The 20,562-nt window shown below is 40.1% G+C and overlaps 1 protein-coding gene across 11 annotated transcripts in view; it reads left to right on the top strand.

The window, feature by feature from the left end:
• The window catches only part of ZZEF1 (zinc finger ZZ-type and EF-hand domain containing 1), a 121,496-nt gene that overhangs the window by 18,077 nt on the left and 82,857 nt on the right, over positions 1-20,562 (top strand). For 7 of the 11 annotated variants that reach the window (XM_064271591.1, XM_064271594.1, XM_064271593.1 and 4 more), the window contains exons 3-11: positions 14-208; positions 1,272-1,446; positions 2,626-2,825; positions 4,700-4,910; positions 12,846-12,962; positions 13,924-14,102; positions 15,171-15,269; positions 18,333-18,424; positions 18,804-18,952. In XM_064271591.1, the coding sequence (XP_064127661.1) occupies positions 14-208; positions 1,272-1,446; positions 2,626-2,825; positions 4,700-4,910; positions 12,846-12,962; positions 13,924-14,102; positions 15,171-15,269; positions 18,333-18,424; positions 18,804-18,952 (1,417 nt within the window). The other 4 variants (XM_010596515.3, XM_023556310.2, XM_023556309.2 and 1 more) reach the window with 2 other exon arrangements.

Genomic DNA, 20,562 nt, shown 5'->3' with positions numbered 1-20,562 from the left:
TTTGTCGTCTTAGGTTTTGTAGACATATTTTCAGAGTCCAGGGAGGGCCTGGGCGTTCACGCTTCAATGATCCTGCGTTTCCTGCATCGCAATCGCATCTCCAGCACGGTGATCCCCTACCCGATGCTGGACCACTGCAACAACCTGTGCTCCATGAGGTCTTCTGTCCTAAAGGAGTCTCTGGATCAGCTTTTACAAAAGGAAAAGGGTATGTGTGTGGGGTTTTTTTTTTCCTTCCCTGAAAATACTCTCATTTTTTCTAAAAGTGGTATTTATTAATAAGATGAGCCAATCCATCTTTATTTCTGAAAATTTAACAGTGATCAGTTTGTAGCCAGAGAATGGGTCCCTGTGATCACCTCACCACCATCCCTTGCAGCCCCTCCCACGCTATCTAATGCCCCCATGTCCTGGCACTGTCACCTTCACAAGTTTAATAGTCTAAATAGCCCTTATCACTGTCTGAAGTTGCTGCGTTATTGATTTACTTGTATCTTTTCTGTCTCCCGCCTTAAGGGCAGCGTTTTTGTCTTGTTCACTCCCTTAGTCTTAGTACCTAGAACTGTGCTTGGCACATAGTAGGTACTCAATAAGTCTGTCATTACAGACTCATTTAGTGATGGCAACAGAAATTAATGATGTGAATAGACACGAAATCATTGGCAAATTTCTGCTTTATATGGGTTCTTTGAAAGGAAATATTAAGAAACATTAATTTTTTTAAGAAGCAAAGTACAAAAATGTTTCTACTAGAGATTTTAAATGGACTGTTTTTTTCTTTGTAAAAGAGATACAGGTTTCCCCTGCTTTTGGAAAGTAGGGTGTCCTTAGGAAACCTTTCCTAAGCTGAAGTGCTGTAAAGCAAAGAAGCAATTGCCATTAATTTATATGGGAAAAATTTTTGAGCGTTCCCAAACCCAAAAAATAACCTACCAAATCATACCAGAATAAATCGCGATAAGGCACAGACACTCACAGACACAGTTCAAAGCTGTGGTGGCTTGATGCCGACGTGCTGAGTGTATAGTTCCCAGGGACGGGGCTCGGCGACGCCACTCTCACTGCCTCTTTAATGGCTTGCTGCAAAACAAATACTGAACATTATTTCCACTTTTTGCCTTTTTTCAAGAAGTGCAAATCCCCTTTGGATTCCTTTCTTTTAGTGAAAACGGGTATGAATGTGGGTCTTTCATACAAGTGAAGTGGTGTAAAGTGAACTTCTGAAAAGTGAGGGAGACCTGCATTACGTGAGTAAACTCTGATTTTCCCAGCAGAAACCCCTGGAGACTTAACAGGAAGCCCAGAGACGGATAAACTCAAGTCAGTAGCAAAGTGTTACTCTTACGTAGAGACATCCTCCAACCCTGCAGACGCTGACAAGATGACAAATGGAGAGACGTCATCCTACTGGCAGTCAGATGGCAGTTCCTGCTCACACTGGGTCCGGTGGGTGGTGTGATGCCAGGTCCTGACTGAAAGTCCAAAAAATTATCTGCTTTCCTTTGCTTACCCCATCCGTATGTTTAAAAAAAATTTATGAGTTTTGGAATGTTTTCTCCTTAACTGACTATTTTTGGTAAGTGGTTATCTGTGAAGATGCTTTATGAATCAAAGGGATCATGTAAAATCATGTGAACCTGGCTCACATATTGATAAAATGGATAATTTATTTGGTATTTAAAGGAGAAATGTTAGGTTCTGTCAAGTCAATTTTCTACTCATAGCAACCCCACGTGACAGAGTAGGCTGCCCTAGGGTTTTCTAGGCCGTAATCTTTACGGAAACAGATCACCAGGTCTTTCTCCTATGGAGCTGCTGGGCAAGTTCGAACTGCCGGCCTTTTTGGTCAGCAGCCAAGTGCCTAACTGTTGTTGCCACTAGGGCTCCTTAAAGGAGGAACTAAGACTTACAGACTAAGATTTTATACTGCCGACTTCACACATTTTTCCCTAGTTTCTCAGGAAAATTAGTATCACAAGGGGCAAGTACTTTTTTTATATCGACCTGATTTTACTTTTTGAAGACCTTTCGTGTACATTTGAAAAATCTATATGAAACTCAGTTGACCAGTTTAGAAAAGGGGATGGGATGGTCAGGAATCCTGGAGTAAAATTAATGGCAGTAAACTGTATAATTTCTAGAAGTTCCGAAGCTGCTGTCTGAATTTTCACCTGTCCCTTCTGAGAATGGGCTAAGTTTAGTTGGTGAAAATAGAAATAATTGCTTTGTTTTATTTTGGAGTATATATTTTGATCTTTGGTCACCTACACAATTTATAGATGGGGAAATACAGTCAGTTCTTGGTCCTCAAGATAGAAAATTCGGATGCAGTTTAGAATTTGCCTCTTGCTAGGAAAAGGATTTCGCTGGAATGTTCATATTGTACTTTCTGTCTTTACTGATAGCCTAAAAGAAAATGTAGTACTAATCTTGAACTGAAACTTGTTTTAGAGACTTGAGAAAGCCCTAAGGACTTTGAACCTAATAGCATTTGAAGCTATTTGCTGCTAGGAAAATCAGCCTTTGGATATAGCAAATAAAAGATCTTTGAGATGAGACTTGTTGGACCCTGCCAGTTTGCGACATATATAAATATTTGTAATTTCTGCTCTTTGTGTTTTCCAGTTTAAAAATGAAGCCAGATGTTGTGCTTAGACACTTGTCCATTGCTGTGGCTGCCACTGACCTGAGCTACATGCCACAGCAGGTGACAGTAGCTGTGGGGAGGACTCCCAGTGATCTTCAGGAGGTCCGAGATGTGCATATCCCCAGCAACGTCACTGGCTATGTGACACTCCTGGAAAATGCCAACATCAGTCAGCTCTGTGAGTCGACTAGATGCATCCTGCCCGTCTAACTAAGGGAATAGGGAGGAGAGGAAGGAAAAGAATATTTTCTAACAATTGCTTTATATATCAGGACTTACCCTAGGAGAATCTCTGAAGTGGAAAAGCTGTTAGTTTTTCTTTTGAGATTCGATTTACTTTTCATGATATAAGTGAAAGTCATCATTATATCATCTGTTCAGTGTTTTTAAAAATTATAGAATAGTGGTAAACTTTTTTTTAAGAGAAAATATTTTATTCTTGTTTTCTCATTGGAAAATTAGAAACATGTAAACAAAAATTACTTGAAGTCCCCTTAACCAGGGATTGACACTGAATGCCTTGGTGTGGATACTTCAAGACCTTTTCTTGCATGTGTGTATTTGTGTATGTGTATGTGAAGGTCCCTGGGTGGAGCAAACAGTTTGCGCTCGACTACTAACCTAAAGGTTGGTGGTTGGAACCCACCCAGTGGTGCCGTGGAGGAAAGGCCTGGCGATCTGCTTCTGTAAAGATTACAGCCAAGAAAACCCTGTGGAGCAGTTCTACCCTGTAACACGTGGGGGCACCGTGAGTCAGGATCGAGTCGACGGTAACGGATTTGGTTTCTGTTTTATGTGTGTGTGTTTATATATACACACGCATTTTTTTTTCCAAAAAAGAGAGTCACGTATATATATTCACATATACATTTGTGTATTTGTACATATCTATCTTTTGAAGCCCCGGTGGCGCAGTGGTTAACAACTCAGCTGCTCACCAAAAGGTTGGTGGTTCCGATCCACCACCCCTCCTTGGAAACCCTAGGGGGCAGTTGTAATCTGTCCTGTAGAGTCACTATGAGTCAGAATCGACTTGACGGCAGCGGGTTTGGTCTTTTTTGGTATATGTATCTCTTACGTGTGGACTATGTGTATATATCTATACATACCTTTTGCAAAAATGGTGATATTCTGTACATGCTATTTTATAATCTTTTTTTTTTTTTTTTAACATACTGCCATACCATGTGTTCATGCACACCTTTAGAGTGAGGCAGAGTACGCTTTAATTTAACCAGCCTCTTATTGTTGGACATTTAGTTTGTTCCCAGTTTTATGCTATTATAACGTTGCTTCACACGTAGGATTTTGGAAATAATCACAATTCTGTGATTTCTTTCCAGGCATATTTCATTCAGGAAGCCGGAATGCTTCATGTTTTGTCTCATTTCTTCTAATGCTTTCCTGGGCCAAACGAAGTGTTCTTACTTTGCTCAGAGGAACTGAGGCCTAGGGAGGTAGAGTCTTTGTGTCTCACCCCTAGGCAGAGAAGTAGTTAAGCTTGTGGAATAGAAGCTTCCTGTCTTACACTGTGGTGGTCTTTTCTCTGAGTTGTGTCCTTTTTAACTTCCTACCTCTTCCCCACCCCAAATAAGAAATCGTGACATCTCTTAAAAGTGAGTCATGCCTGTGTCATCTCTTTGACTTAATTATTGAAAAGTAATTCTCTTAACTGATTATAAGCCAGATATTGTTTTATAACTCAATCCAAGTTTCTGAACCCTAGGAAGAATTCTGGAAATGTTCTTAGCATGTATTTAGTTAGGATTTTTGTTGTTGTTTTTGTTATGCTCTTTGTGTTAATTTTTCAAGACTCAGAAATTTCTAATTTTTCATGTTATTCTTAATACTTCTGAGATTGGGCCATGCTTTTGTGACAAGTTTATCATATAATAGTTCCATTGCACACATTATTTATTTCTATCATCAAAGTATATCTTCAGAATTTTCTTTTCAAAAAGTAAACTACTGCTTTGCTTTTAGTTTCGAGCTTAGCGTTTGCTGATCTCAAACGGTTAATCCACTACTGAATTTGTTGTTTATGCTTGACAGATGTCCAGATCAACATAAAACGGTGTCTTAGAGATGGATGTGACACTAGAATTCATGGTCTGAGGGCTGTTGGCTTTCAGAAGGTCAAGAAATCTGGAGTTTCGGTCTCAGATGCTTCCGCAATATGGTATTGGTCTCTGCTGACATCACTGGTAACAGCTTCTATGGAGACAAACCCAGCCTTTGTCCAGACAGTGCTGCACAATACTCAGTAAGTCACTCTTGCTGATTTCCAGCCCCGTCATGGTCCACTCATTCTTTTGGAACGCTTTCAGGAATGTCACTGTGCAGCCTCCTAGCATCATGACTTTGTCAAAAACTTAGCCCCGGGTACTCTCTTATTTCCTGTTTGTTGTCTTTTTAGCTCCACACTGCTGCTTCCTTTCATGTTCTGGCTTCACCGACTTTGAAGAAGTGTCCATTCCACCTTCCTGCTCCCCCTCACTGAGTTCCCCCAACTTCCTCACCTTCAGCAGCTCACTAAATGCACCAGTCTTGCAAGGGTCTTCCTGTTTTTTGCCCATTGGGAAATAATTCCTCACATTTATATAGTTCCTTATGTTTATTGGGTAAAACACTTACAGGTAAAATATAAATAAATATACATTTTTTTTAATCTACTACACTCTGGAATGTACTCATAAAAATTGTTTACATTTTTTAGATGAGGAAATCATGACCTACTCTGAGGTCATATGACTGGGCAATAATGGATCAGTTTGACGCTAGGTCTTTGCACTCCAAGCCCAGGGCACTTTTCACTAACCAGTGGACTCTTTTCAAGAATCCTAAACTATAAAGTTAAATCCACCACAAAGGATAAGGAAGGACACTAGATAATGATTAAAGGGACAATATACCAGGAGGATATAACCATATTAAATATTTATGCACCCAATGACAGGGCTTCAAGATACATAAAACAAAGTCTAACAGCATTGAAAAGTGAGATAGACAGCTCCACAGTTATAGTAGGAGACTTCAACACACAACTTTCGGTAAAGGACAGGACATCCAGAAAGAAGCTCAGTAAAAACATGGAAGATCTAAATGCCACAATCAACCAACTTGACCTCATAGACGTATACGGGACACTCCACCCAACAGCAACCAAGTATACTTTGTTTTCTAGAGCGCATGGAACATTCTCTAGAAGAGACCATATATTAGGTCATAAAGCAAGCTTTAGCAGAGTCCAAAACATTGAAATATTACAAAGCATCTTCTCTGACCATAAGGCCATAAAAGTAGACATCAGTAACAGAAAAAGCAGAGAAAAGAAATCAAACACTTGGAAACTGAACAGTACCCTGCTCAGAAACGACTGGGTTACAGAAGGCATTAAGGATGGAATAAAGAAATTCATCGAAACCTATGAAAATGAAAACACTTCCTGTCAGAACCTTTGGGACACGGCTAAAGTAGTGCTCAGAGGTCGATTTATATCAATAAATGCACAAACCCAAAAAGAAAAAAGGGCCAAAATCAAAGAATTATCCCTACAACTTGAACAGATAGAAAGAGAGCAACAAATGAAACCCTCAGGCACCAGAAGAAAGCAAATAGTAAAAATTAGAGCAGAATCAAATGAAATAGAGAACAGAAAAACAATTGAAAGAGTTAACAAGACCAAAAGCTGGTTCTTTGAAGAAATTGATAAAATTGATAAACCACTGGCCAAACTGAAAAAAGAAAAACAGAAGAGGAGGCAAATAACCTGAATGAGAAATGACATGGGCAGTATTACAACAGACCCAACTGAAATTAAAAGAATCATATCAGACTACTATGAAAAATTATACTCTTAACAAATTTGAAAACCTAGAAGAAATGGATGAATTTCTAGAAACACACTGCCTACCTAAACTAACACAAACAGAAGTAGAAAAACTAAATAAACTATAACAAAAGAAGAGATTTAAAAGGTAATTTAAAAACTCCCAAGAAAAAAGAGCCCTGGCCTGGACAGCTTCACTGGAGAGTTCTACCAAACTTTCAGAGAAGAGCTAACACGACTACTACTAAAGGTATTTTAGAGCCTAGAAAAGGACGGAATACTCCCAGACTCATTCTATGAAGCCAGCACATCCCTGATACAAAAACCAGGTAAAGACCACAAAAAAAGAAAATTACAGACCTATATCCCTCATGAACTTAGATGCAAAAATCCTCAACAAAATTCTAGCCAATAGAATTCAACAACATATCAAAAAAATAATTCACCAGGACTAAGTGGGCTTCATACCAGGTATGTAGGGATGGTTCAACATTAGAAAAACGATTAATGTAATCCATCATATAAATAAAAGACAAGACCCACATGATCTTATCAATTGATGCAGAAAAGGCATTTGACAATGTTCAACACCCATTGGGATGAAAACTCTCAGCAAAATAGGAATAGAAGGAAAATTCCTCAACATAATAAAGGGCGTTTATACAAAGCCAACACCCAACATCATCCTAAATGGAGAGAGTCTGAAAGCATTCCCCTTGAAAACGGGAAGCAGGCAAGGATGCCCTTTATCACCACTCTTATTCAACATTGTGCTGGAGGTCCTAGTTAGAGCAATTAGGCTAAATAAAGAAATAAAGGGCATCCAGATTGGTAAGGAAGAAGTAAAAGTATCTCTGTTTGCAGATGACATGATCTTATACACAGAAAACCCTAAGGAATCCTCAAGAAAACTACTGAAACTAATAGAAGAGTTCAGCGAGTATCGGGATACAAGATAAACATACAAAAATCAGTTGGATTCCTCTACACCAACAAAAAGAACATTGAAGAGGAAATCACCAAATCAATACCATTTACAGTAGCCCCCAAGAAGATAAAATACTTAGGAATAAATCTTACCAGAGATGTAAAAAAGCTATACAAAGAAAACTACAAGATACTACTTCAAGAAACCAAAAGCAACCTACATAAGTGGAAAAACATACCCTGCTCATGGATAGGAATACTCAACATTTTAAAAATGTCTATTCTACCAAAACCGATCTGTAGATACAATGCAATTCCAATCCAAATTCCAACAACATTTTTTAATGAGATGGAGAAAAAAAATCACCAACTTTGTATGGAAGGGAAAAGGCCCCGGATAAGTAAAGCATTACCGAAAAAGAAGAACACAGTGGGAGGCCTCACACTATCTGATTTTAAAACTTATACCGCCACAAACACCTATGCTTATCCAAAGACTACACCGAAAGAGTAAAAAGATTACCTAGAGACTGGGAAAAAGTTTTTAGCTATGACATTTCCAATCAGCATCTGATCTCTAAAATCTACATGATACTACAAAATCTCAACAACAAAAAGACAACCCAATTAAAAAATGGGCAAAGGATATGAACAGGCACTTCACTAAAGATGACATTCAGATAGCTAACAGATACATGAGGAAATGCTCACGATCATTAGCCATTAGAGAAATACAAATCAAAACTACAATGAGATTCCATCTCACTCCAACAAGGCTGCCATTAATCTAAAATAACAAACAAAAATAACAGAAAGTAATAAATGTTGGAGAGGTTGTCGTGGGACTGGAACACTTATACACAACTGCTGGGAATGTAAAATGGTACAACCACTTTGGAAATTGATTTGGTGCTTCCTTACAAAGCTAGAAATACAATCCAGCAATCCCATTCCTTGGAATATGTCCTAGAGAAATAAGAGCCTACACAAACAGATATATGCACACCCACGTTCATTGCAGCACTGTTTACAATAGGTGCCATCAGTAGATGAATGGATAAATAAATTATGGTGTATTCACACAATGGAATACTATGCATCGATAAAGAACAATGATGAATCCTTGAAACATTTCATAACAGAGGAATCTGGAAGGCATTATGCTGAGTGAAATTAGTCAGTTGCAAAAGGACAAATATTACATGAGACCACTATTATAAGAACTCAAGGAATAGTTTAAACAGAGAAGAAAATATTCTTTGATGGTTACAAGAGTGGGGAGGGAGGGAGGGAGAGGACTATTCACTAATTAGATAGTGGACAAGAACTATTTTAGGTGAAGGGAAAGACAACACACGATACAGGAGAGGTCAGCACAACTAGACTAAACCAAAAGCAAAGAAGTTTCCTGAATAAACCGAACACTTTGAAGGCCAGTGTAGCAGGGGCGGGGGTTTGGGGATCATCGTTTCAGGGGACATCTAGGTCAATTGGCATAACAAAATCTATTAAGAACACGTTCTGCATCCCATTTTGGATAGTGGTGTCTGGGGTCTTAAATGCTAGCAAGCGGCCATCTAAGATGCATCAGTTGGTCTCAACCCACCTGGAGCAAAGGAGAACGAAGAGCACCAAAGACACAAGGTCATTATGAGCCCAAGAGACAGGGCCACGTAAACCAGAGACTACATCAGCCTGAGACCAGAGGAACAAAATGGTGCCCGGCTACAACCTATGACTGCCCTGACAGGGAGCACAACAGAGAACCCCTGAAGGAGTAGGAGAGCAGTGGGATGCAGACCCCAAATTCTTGTAATATTAATGATCTGAGTGAAACTAGAATGACCCTGGAGGTCATAGTCCCCAGACCTTCTGTTAGCCCAAGACAGGAACCATTCCCAAAGCCATCTCTTCAGGCAGGGATTGGACAGGACTATGGGATAGAAAATGATTCTGGCAAAGAGTGATCTTCTTGGATCAAGTAGACACATGAGACTATGTGTGCAGCTTCTCTCTTAAGGGGAAATGAGAAGGCAGAGGGGGACAGAAGCTGGCTGAATGGACTTGGAAATAGAGGGTGGAGAGTAAGAGTGTGCTATCTCATTAGAGGGAGAGCAACTAGGAATGTAGAGCAAGGTGTATATAAATTTTTATATGAGAGACTGACTTGGTTTGTAAACTTTCACCTAAAGCACAAGAATTAAAAAAAAAAAAAGGCGAAGAAAAAAAGAATGCTAAGCTAATGTGTTTATTTTAAAATTGTTATTGTAGTAAAACATATATAGGTAGTCCCCAACTTATGACAGGGTTTTGTTCTGACGACTCTGTGGTTAATTTGGTTTTGGTGTAAGTCGAATGCCCTTTTTTTTTAGTTTTTATTGTTGTAGCCTTTTATTATCAGTATCTTTATAAATTTGATCTTTGAACATCTGCAAGTAAACATCTAAGAATGATAACATCGGCAAATTACAAGCTGCAACATTGTACATAGTACATATTACTAACGACAAGATGTACAAAAAAAAAAAAAAGATGGTCGTAAGTGCAGTTCATCATAACTCGAATACGTTGTAAATCAGGGACTACGATATTACAAAATTTTGCCTTTTTAACTATTTTTGCATATATAATTCGGTGACATTAATTACATTCACAACGTTACACAACCGTCACCACTCTTTGCAGAGCTTTTTGTCACCCCAAACAAATTCAGTGCCGCTTCAGCAATAACTCCCCACTCTCCCCGTCCCTCCCCCGATAACCACTGATAATCTTTTGTTTCCATGCATTCGCCAATTCTAGATACATAAGTGGGATCATACAATATTTATCTTTTTGTGTCTGACTTACTTAGCATAATGTTTTCAGGGTTCATCCATGTTGTAGCACATATCAGAACTTCATTTCTGTTTCTGGCTGGGTAGTATTCCGTTGTCTGTGTGTCCCATATTTCATTTATCTATTCGTCTGTTGATGAACACTAGGGTTGTTTCCACCCTTTGGTTATTGTGAGTAATGCTGCAATGAACATTGGCATACAAGGATCTGTTTGAGTCCCTGCTTTCAAACCTTTTGGCTGTTTACATGGGAGTTGGAGTAACTGAGGCATATGGAAATTCTATATTTAACTTTTTGAGGAACTGCCAAACTGTTTTTCACAGTGGCTGTACCATTTTCCATTCCTACTAGCTATTTACGGGGGTTTCAATTTCCCCACATTCTCACCAACACTTGTTATTTTTTGTTTTTCTGATAGTAGCCACCCTAGTGGGTATGAAGTGGTAAATTAATTTATTTTTACATATAAAGCACCTGTGAAATTTTCTCTTAAAAAACTCTTAGGGCAAAAATACTCAGCTTCCATAACAGTGAAGTAGTAGTATTGTATGTAGTTCAATAAGTGATAATAAGCACTATTAAAAAAAACCCATTGTTGCCGTCAGGCAGATTCCGACTCATAGCAACCCTGTTATACGACAGCATAGAACTGCCCCAGAGGGTTTCCAGGGAGTGGCTGGTGGATTCAAACTGCATGAGCAGTTAGCAGCCAAGCTCTTAACCACTGCGCCACCAGGGCTCCAAGCGCTATTAGTGTAGGCTATTAAAACATCGGACAAGAAGAGGTTGCCAATATCTTTTCCCTAGATGTCTTTTAAAATTTGTTAGTGCTATTATTAATTAAAACTTTTCTGTAAATAATTAGTGCTGGCAGTGCTAAGCTTGAAGGATATTATTTGGTAACACCCCTTTCTTCCTTCCTGTTTTCAAAAAATTTTTTTAAACAATTTCAAACTTAGAAAAACATTGTTAGTACAATACAAAGAACTTGTATTTCTTTCTGATTCCTTTAAGAATAGTTTACCAACCTGGTGCCTTGTCATCACTGAATACTTTGGTATATATATTTTCTACAAATAAGAACATCCCTCTGCAGCATCAAAATCAGGAAACCAATATTGGTATACATTTCTACCATCTAACCCTCAGGCCCCATTCAGGTTTTTACAGTTGTCCCACTAATGTCCTTCACAGAAAAGGACCCAGTCTAGAATCATATTTTGCATTGCATTGTCATGTCTCTTTAATTTCCTTCAGTCCAAAACAAGTCCTCATGCTTTTTATTTTCCTGAACTTGACACCTTTGCAAGTTACAGGTCAGTTATTTTGAAGAGTGGCCCTCAATTTTGGTTTGTCTGATGTTTCATCTTGATGAAATTTAGGTTTTCACCCTTAACCAGGAATATTACAGAGCTGATGCTGTGTTTGCGTTGTGTCCTGTCAGGTAGCACAAAACTTCATTGCCCTGTTACTAGTGTCCATCACTGAACTTCGATAACTTGATTAAAGTTGTGTCTGCCAGACTTCACTGTAAAATAATTCTTTTTCCCTTTGTAGCTAATACATCTCTAAGGATATACTTTGAGACTACGTAAACGTCCTGTTCTTCATCAAACTTTCTGTTTGTTTATTTATGTTAATATAGACTCGTGGATTCCTGTTTTACTCAATGGGTTATATAATCCATCACAGTTCTGATGCTCAGCTTGTCCCACATTTGCCTGGTGGGAGCCACTTTATTCTGGCTCACATGTCCTTTTGACATGTGTTCCTCATTCTTGGACCACCTCCTTACCTTCTGGTGCAACAAGGTGTTGTAGACTTATCTTGAACATTCTCTGCCATTTCTCTAAGGAGCCCTCGTCCCTGTTAGTAGAAAATGCTATTTAGAAACCACACTCATTCCTGCAGGGTATTGCTTCCCCCAGCGGTCTCAGTGGGCACAGCTAGGGAATGTGTGTGTGTGTGTGTGTGTGTATAAAGAATACACACACACATGCACACATTTATACCTATATTATTTTTCTCTGTGATACTGAAAACTATGAGTTAATACTGATACCATCAATTCTAATCCAACAGTACAGTGTTCATTCTAGTTTTCTCCCTTTCCATAACTTTCTTGTCTGGTATGAGAAACCTAGCCGTAAGCATCATCAATCTTTTTTTTTATTTGAAGTTTGAAATAATTTGATCACTCCCTCTGTATATAACCAATTTCCCATTGCCCTGCTCCTGCATGAATATCCTACTGATCCCACTCCATGGTTTCTCTGTAGAGTATGTATGTCTTCTGCTCAAATTGCTGTTTTTAAACAAATGCGTGATTCCAGAGAGTTGAAATAGCCTTTACAGAGGAAAATGAAAATCTTGAAAGAAAGAAAAAAAATGAGAGCCTATGAAACTACTTAGCACTGTGACTCCTAAGGGGAGAAAAATGCTAGTTTGTATGGTGTCCTTTATGAACCCAAATCAGAAATAAAAGATCAGGTTCTCTATGGGAATACTGTCTGTTTATTTATAATGGATCAGTGAAAACAAGCTTTTAACAGTTTCTTGTTGTCTGCTGTTACACCTGGTTTTGACCTGATTTTACCCTTATAGGAAGGCGCTGCAGCACATGCCTCCACTTTCCCTCTCACCAGGATCTACTGATTTCTCAACTTTCCTGTCTCCCAGTGTTCTGGAAGAAGTGGACAGTTTTCTCATAAGGATAACTAGGTAAAATCAAGGTTATAAAGTGAACTCTTTCGGGGGGATGGAGAACATATATATATATATATATGCTTGCTAAATCTTTTTAAAAAATATTTTACTCTTTTAAAGATCACAACTAAAAATGGTTCTTTTTTGGCGGCTGAAGAGAAAGTAAAAATTAATTCACCCGTGTAAAATCCATTATCTGGCAGCATCACCTGACCTCAGGAATTGCAAGGGTGGTGGGAGTGGGTGTTGCTGACAAGCTAGAACAGAAGTCTCACGTGAAAACCTTCCAGTGCACTCAGATCTCTGGCCCGTGGTCCTTCCTCACAGCCTGCTTACCTTCACACACAGCTCTGACAAGCCTGATTATCTGTAGAACTGGGGAAAGGGCCCCTTGGTAGCCTGACAGGAGGGATGGCTCGCTTAGTGTAGGGACACTCAGCTCCGTCTCAGTGAGCCCTGGGGACATTACTGTATTAGAGGACAAACCAGCCCCTGAGCCATCCAGGCCATTTCAAAAGTTTCAGCATGATGTGTTTAAAAAAGACAGAGAGATGAGCTGTGGAGTCGCTCTAAAATAAATTTTTGGTTTTTGAAGGAAGAAACCTTCAACTCTCTGGCCAAGCCAGCTCACTCCCTAAGGCTTCTTAATAGTAGAGGCTTATTGCAGTGCTTGTTTATTTTTGGTTTCTTTGAAACCCGTTTGTAAAGTTAAATTTGTTATAATTGATACTATTGGAATTATTTAATTTTTCTAAATTAAGCTTACAGAATTAAGAATTAAATTCCTTGGTCTTCTGGGTTGATTTAGTTTTTCCTTAGATTGTCTTAAAAGAGCCATGGGTAAATATTTTTGATAAACATATAGAAAGCATATGGCAGGTTAATTTCACTTACGGCAGTCAGTTGCATAGGGTTGGAGCTACCTGAATTTTGTCATGCTTTTAATAAGTGAAACTGTTCTGCTCTTGGTTTACAGCTGCTGTTCTACTCCAGAGGTGGAGCTGACTCTTCTGGCCTTTGCACTAGCAAGAGGAAGTGTTGCCAAAGTGATGAGCTCTCTCTGTACCATCACTGACCACCTGGACACACAGTATGATGCCTCGTCCCTCATCTCATCCATGGCATCAGTTAGGCAGAACCTGCTCCTTAAATATGGTAAATGACCTAGGGTTGATGGAGATTCCAGCAGTGGACACATCATAAAACCATCCTCAGCATCTGACCTCCTGGCATCTTGTCTTTTCGGGTAGTTTATGGACTGGGTTGTTGTAGTTTTACCATGCTTGCTAGATTAATATTCTCTGAGTGTCATACTGACTAGAGTTGATAGGCAGAAGTGGGATGTTGGTTCCTTTATGGCAGCATTAGCAGAAGAGGACCCCTGGGTGTCCACTAGGCTGTGCTCCCCAGATTTACTGGCCCAATCACTTAGGTTTGGTGACCGTTCGTTCACAGCCATCTTTGGTGAAGTACACAAATGTCTTATTGTATACGCCAAGAGGGTTGGGAAGGTGGAATACTCCTCATCTGTAGGAGGGAGGAAACTAGCCAAGACATGGTGCAAAGCGGTCTTTGTCTTAGAATGTACCCCTCTGCACCCCCGTGGTCACTGCTCAGAAGTATGTATACCATGCCTGCTACTGCCCTCCCCTCCCATGCCCAGCATCAGCCCCCTCAGCACTTTTCTACTGATCCAGGATGGGGCCCCTACTCCTCAACGTAGGGGCCCATAGAGCTACTCCCAAATGACTGCATTTGGCATGTGAAGAGCAACGTATTTGCTATTCCCACCTCTAGTGACAAAGTCTCTGTACGCAAAGTACAGTATTCCCTTCAGTAATAGAGGCACTACTGTGATCTTTCTGCCACGATATTCGTACCTTTGTCTTTAATGTGATGTAATAATTATGTTTAATTTTTCAAGTCAGAAAATTGATATCTTAGTTTTTCCTTAAATATCTTAAGGATGTGGAAAAATATTTGTGATAAATATATAGCACGTAAATTTTACTTACGGTGATCAATTACATACATTTGAAAGGCTCTTATTTTGGGGGGTACCCTGGTGCCAAAATAGTTAAGCACTTGACAGTGTTAACTTGTGGCTAATATCACGTCTCCATTTCAGTTTTTAATTGGGTAATCACAGGTACTCCACTGCTGTGCCTGCAGGTTTTCTTTTTTTGTAGCTCCTGCTTTAGGCTCTCTCTGTCTGTTGACCAGGTAAACCTCTCCAGTTGACTCTTCAGGCATGTGATGTCAAAGGAAAAGAAGATAAGTCGGGACCTGAAAATCTCCTCGTTGAGCCATGGACGAGGGATGGTGAGTGGTAAATTCTTTGGTCTTTAGTGAACGAAAGGCTAGTCATGCTCAGCAGCTGTGTGCGATCGCACCGTGGTCTTGGACGCTTTCAGTGTGTGCAGTCTTCCTTCAGACTGTTCTTCGTTCAGCAGTGATTCCTGCACCCTTCCTGGTTTCCTTTAGAAAGTTGTATCTTTCTAGGTGCCAGTGACTGTAATAATGCACAAGTGCCGGAGAGCTTTCCATTTTGAAAAACAGACTCCTCTTAGAATAGAAAAAAGTTACTCTTTTAACTATTTTAAGTTCAGGTTGTCTCTCTACTGTGTTTTCTTTAAGTACTGAGAAGCCGAGTGGATCAGGAAAACTGTACTGCTGAAGATGTAATTTATGAAGGGTATTTCCAGGTACAGCTGATCCGGCGCTTGAGGTGTCTGGAAGGAAGCCTCACTCACTCTCCAGTGTCAGCAAAATAATTGCTGATGTGCCTTTTGCTTTTTGCTGTGGGCTCTTTTCCTCATCCGTGGGGTGTTTGTGAGTGAGTTCCTCATCCATCTTGCTGGCCAGCTAGTTAGTCTCCTGAATGTGCCCCTTTTCTACTCGTTAATACTGCTTTGAAGGAGCCCTGGTGGCTTAGTGGTTAAGCCCTTGGCTGCTAACAGAAAAGCCGGTGGTTCGAACCCACCAACCGCTACTCCATGGAAGAAAGAGCGGCAGCCTGCTTCCATAAAGATTACAGCCTTGGAAACTCTGTGGGACAGTTCTACTGTGTCCTGGCTGGTCACTGTGAGTCAGAATCAACTCAACGCCAGCAGGTTTGGGTTTTTGAAATACTGCTTTGGATATTGCTGATGCAATAAAGCAGTTGGGATGCACCAGCGATTATCAGACATTGAAAGGGACTGGCCTTACTGCTTTGGATCGGGTTCCCCTTGACTTTCTTCACAGCATTGCAGGCCTCCCACATTCTCAGTGGTTGCCTCTTCTCTAGCCTGTTTCCTGAATTCTGCAGCAGAGATCCCTGGGAAAACGTGCTTTCCCCAGTTGCACCTCTTCTCCTTTGGTCGTTTTGTTAAGCAGCAGACTCTTCAATAAGACAGTTTCCGTGCCCTGAGCAGCTCAGCCTCTGCAGAGAAGTCTCCTTCATTGCTCCATCCCTACCACACTGAAGTAGATCCAGGCAGCCGCCTGCTGGTCATCCAAAGTGTAGGGGAGGGCAGCTCTTTTCTCCCCTCCCCTCACCCAGGAGAGGCAGACCATTCTGCTAAAGCCCTTCTGCCTTTTCCCTTCACTCTCTGAAGAATTGGATTTTTTGTCTCTGGGGCATATAAGGCAGAACTTTTCAGACACCTGTATGTGGATTTTTTGTTATTGCTGCATGCTTTTTTATTGTACTCTAGATGAAGATTCGTAAGTGGATTTTTAACACTGCCCTGTGTTGGAAAGGGTTCTTGTGCCAGGTCTGATTTAAAGTCTGTTATTCTCCCTGTGAAGGACCCTGGGTAGCATAAACTGTTTGAGGTTGACTGCTAACCTAAAGGCTGGCAGTTCGAACCCACCCACCCAGCAGTGCCAGGAAGAAAGGCCTGGCAATCTGCTTCCATAAAGATAATAGCTAAGACAGCCCCCTGGAGCACTGTTTACTCTCTAACACACAGGGTCACCATGAGTCAGAATCGCTTTGATGGTAACAGGTTTAGTTTTTGTTTTTTTATTCTCCCTGTGCCGTTTACCCTCCACCTCCTTGTTCTTGCCTTCCATCCCCCCTTGGAGAAGTAGTTCTTGTTAGTCTAGTTGTTACAGTTTGTAGATTTGTTTTTGTTTCTTTGATTTTCTGAAAAGCACACACAGGGGATGTGAATGGGGATAGGGAGGCATGCGTGGTCGCTCCTGGTCGCTCTGCACAGCCATCCTTGTTTGTTTCTAGTAACTCAGGTTAGGTTTTGATCTCTTGATCCCCTGCAAAAAACGAGTCTGAAGAGATGTGACAGGAAAAATGTCCTCACAGCCAGAACCGTTGGGTTTGAGGAGTGTTTCCCCCACCCCGTCCCCCGCCTTTACAGAGGTCAGAGCTCTTTTCACTTCAGGTTTCCCAACTCCAGGGAATTGCCCATTCTGAACAGGTGCCCCTGCAGCTCGGAACACATCAACGCAGAAGGTCTGAGCGTTACTGTTAGCATACTGCGAATAGGAACTGAAGGGGCAAATTGCTTCAATCCTTTAAGTTCGTAGTTGGATGTTTTTTCACCTGTCATTTTAAAAGAATAAATCCAGCAAGGGGGTGGGAGGGGCAGGTGTTAAAACAATTGTGTTTTAAAATATCACAATTAGACTTGGAAGCTAGGTTCTTACCCAAAAAAAGGAAGCAGAAAAGTTTTGGGTTTTTTGCCTTTAAAGAAAAAACTTAAGTGTATACTTGGTGGCAATGTTATTTAAAAAGACTCTGTCTGATGTGAGTTAAATTATTGCTTCGTCTACTTTGAGGCTAATTTGAATTTCTGGTTAGTCAGTTAACTTTTAGGAAGTATTTCAGCCTTTTTTAATAGATTTAATTAGAGACATCCTTTGGGAACAGGTGACAATTCAGCAGTTGGGATAGTTTGTAGGACTGTTGTTGGTGGAGCTGTGTGAGTTTCTGGCTGTATGATTTCTTAAAATCGCCCACGGAATTACTGTTTCATAGGACTAGATCATGTAATAGCTCCCCTCTGAGTTAGTAAATGTTCTTTAGATTTAATTTTCTTGGTTTTAGTGACAGATTTTGTACATTTCCTGTAGAGATTCACTTCACAACTTTTTTTTTTTTTTAATTGTGCTCAATGTAATGAAATAAGCATGAAATTGGTTTAGCCTTTCATCTTGATAAGGCAGAGTGGTTGAGAACAATTTGGATTTCCAGGAAGAATAGTTAGCACCGACTGGAACAAATGCGTGTTATCACACTGTTAACAGAGGTTATGAAGAGAAAGGCAGCCTCAAAGAATATAGTGTATTTTTCTTGATCTTCTTAGTTCTTAGAGTTATAAGAAATGAGCCAATCATCCTAACTTTAGTTGTTGGTTTTTTGTTTGTTTTTTTTTCCCCCAGGTTTTCTTACAGAAACTGGAAAAACCAGAGCGAGTACTATTTTTTCTTCAGGAACTGAATCTGCCTTCCAGGTTACTCAGATCAGAATTATGGTAATTCTCACGCTACTTTTCTTTAAGCAACCTCCTCCAAGGTTACAACTTTTTTTTTTTTTCTTTTAGATAAGATTGTGTTTCAGAGGTCCATGTCATTGGTTTTTCATTTAACACTTTAAGGACCGTTTACTCCGTGTCAAGCGTGTAGCAGCGGGCAGGGACACAAAGATGAATTGAAAAGATTGTTAAGTCTGTGGACAGTGTAAACCTAGGGTTTGTGAAGCCGTTTTCTTACTTTTCTAGGACTTAATGTATTCTGAAATATCATTTCATTGATTTTGATTTTGCTCTAAGCCATTTGAATTTAACCATATTATTTGAACGCAAAATAGCGACAGAGTTTTCGCTCTGTTAATATTTTGATCTCTCTTTCCAGGTTCGACGTGGGGGCATCGGTGCCCAGTGTGGGCTGGTATTTGCCTATAACTCACCTTCTGATAAATTTCATGCAGAAGAACACTTCAAAAGGTTTGAAAAATATGACAAATGGAAGCTTCAGGAGCTCAGGCAATTTGTAAAAAGCAGGTAAAGAACAGAATAAAAATCTTTGTAGTTAATAACAATCCATGTGTTCTCTTATTGGTAAAATATGCCTTTTTGTCTTTGTAGAAAGGTTGCCACTGACCCATCCTCAGTGGCCATAAGCATTCTTTGCTCTCTAGTATCATATGTGAAAATGTATTTTAACTCGTTCACAGACTTTTACCTGGTCTCTTCTGTGACTAGAGGCATGCATCTTCAAAATGGCTAGGTAATCATATATGTATGAATAGTGGGCAATCTGAGGTCTTCAACCTTACCCAGCCACTGGGAGATTTACCCATATTCCCTCATCCCCACCTCAGTCAGTGTTTTTATCAAAAATATTTATTAAGCACCTACTATGTGCCAGGCCTAATGCTAGGCATTGAAGATACAGTAACGAGCAAATTGACACAGCCCTGCTTTATAGAGCTTACTTCAGCTCAGAAGAGAGACAATAATACTTGCAGGGCCAACAGTGTTATGAATGCTATGATAGCAGAGGTGCTCTGGGAGCACATGGCAGAGCACCTTACCTGATCAGGTGTTGTTTAAGGTGAGAACTGAAGGATGAGTTAGAATTAATCAGCTGGGAGGAGGGTGTCCTGAGCAAAGAGAAGAGCCCGTATGAGAACACAGAGGGGAAGTATGGCATGTTTAAGGACCTGAAAAGCCCCATGTAGCTGAAAAATGCTGTGAGGTGGAGACTGGTGAGAAATAAGACTGGAGAGCAAGGAAAGGGCCAGCTCATTAAAGGTCTTTTTGTGTCTGTTTTGGGGCTTGGACTTTATCCTTAAAGCAGTATGTGTGTGTGTAGCAGGGGAGGGTTATTGAGGGGTTTCAAGAAGTAGGGCAAGGAGATGAAATGTGTGTTTTAGAAGTCATGATCTGAATAATGCTGTTTGTAGCATGGATTGGAGGAGAGTAAGCATGGAGGCAAGGCAAAATGGGAGGAGGTGTCAGTGTCACCTAGGCAAGCCAGAGGTGTGGGTGACCCCAGCTAGGACAGCAGCAACAGCCATAAAAGAGATGCAGACAAACTTAAGAGACAACTAGAAGGTAGAAGCAACAGAATTTGGTGACAGACTAAACGTGGAGTAGAAGAGGAAAGAAAACTTAGGCAGCAGTGACTCCTAGGGTTTTCGCTCAGGCAGGTGGGGAAATCAGTAGTGCCTTTCTCTGAGATAGAAAGTACCCCAGGAAAAAATAGGTTGGTGGGGAAGAGAATGAGCTCAGATTTGGTCCTTTGAAGTTGAGGTTCTAGGAAGCCTTTGAGATGTTCAATAGCCAGGTGGATAAACCGGTCTGGAACTGAGAGGAGAAGTCTGTGCTGAAGGTACAGTTTGAGAGACATTTAATAATAGCTTTTAATGTGGGAATAGAAGAGATCATTTTTTTTTAATGATATTTTATTGTGTTTTTAGTGAAAGTTTACACAGTAAATCAGATTCACATTTGACAATTTCTATACAAATTGTTCAGCAACATTAGTTACATTTTTTACCATGTGTCAACATTCTCTTTAATTGTAGTCCAGTTGCTCCATTTCCAGTGCTCTAGTTTCCCTGCTCTCTTATCTTCTCATCTTTGCTTTAGAGTAATCGTTGACCTTT

This window comes from Loxodonta africana, chromosome 18 (genome assembly GCF_030014295.1).
Source record: "Loxodonta africana isolate mLoxAfr1 chromosome 18, mLoxAfr1.hap2, whole genome shotgun sequence".
NCBI lineage: Eukaryota > Metazoa > Chordata > Mammalia > Proboscidea > Elephantidae > Loxodonta > Loxodonta africana.
The sequence above is the reverse complement of the archived record's forward strand: the minus strand, read 5'-3'. Positions and strand labels throughout refer to the sequence as shown.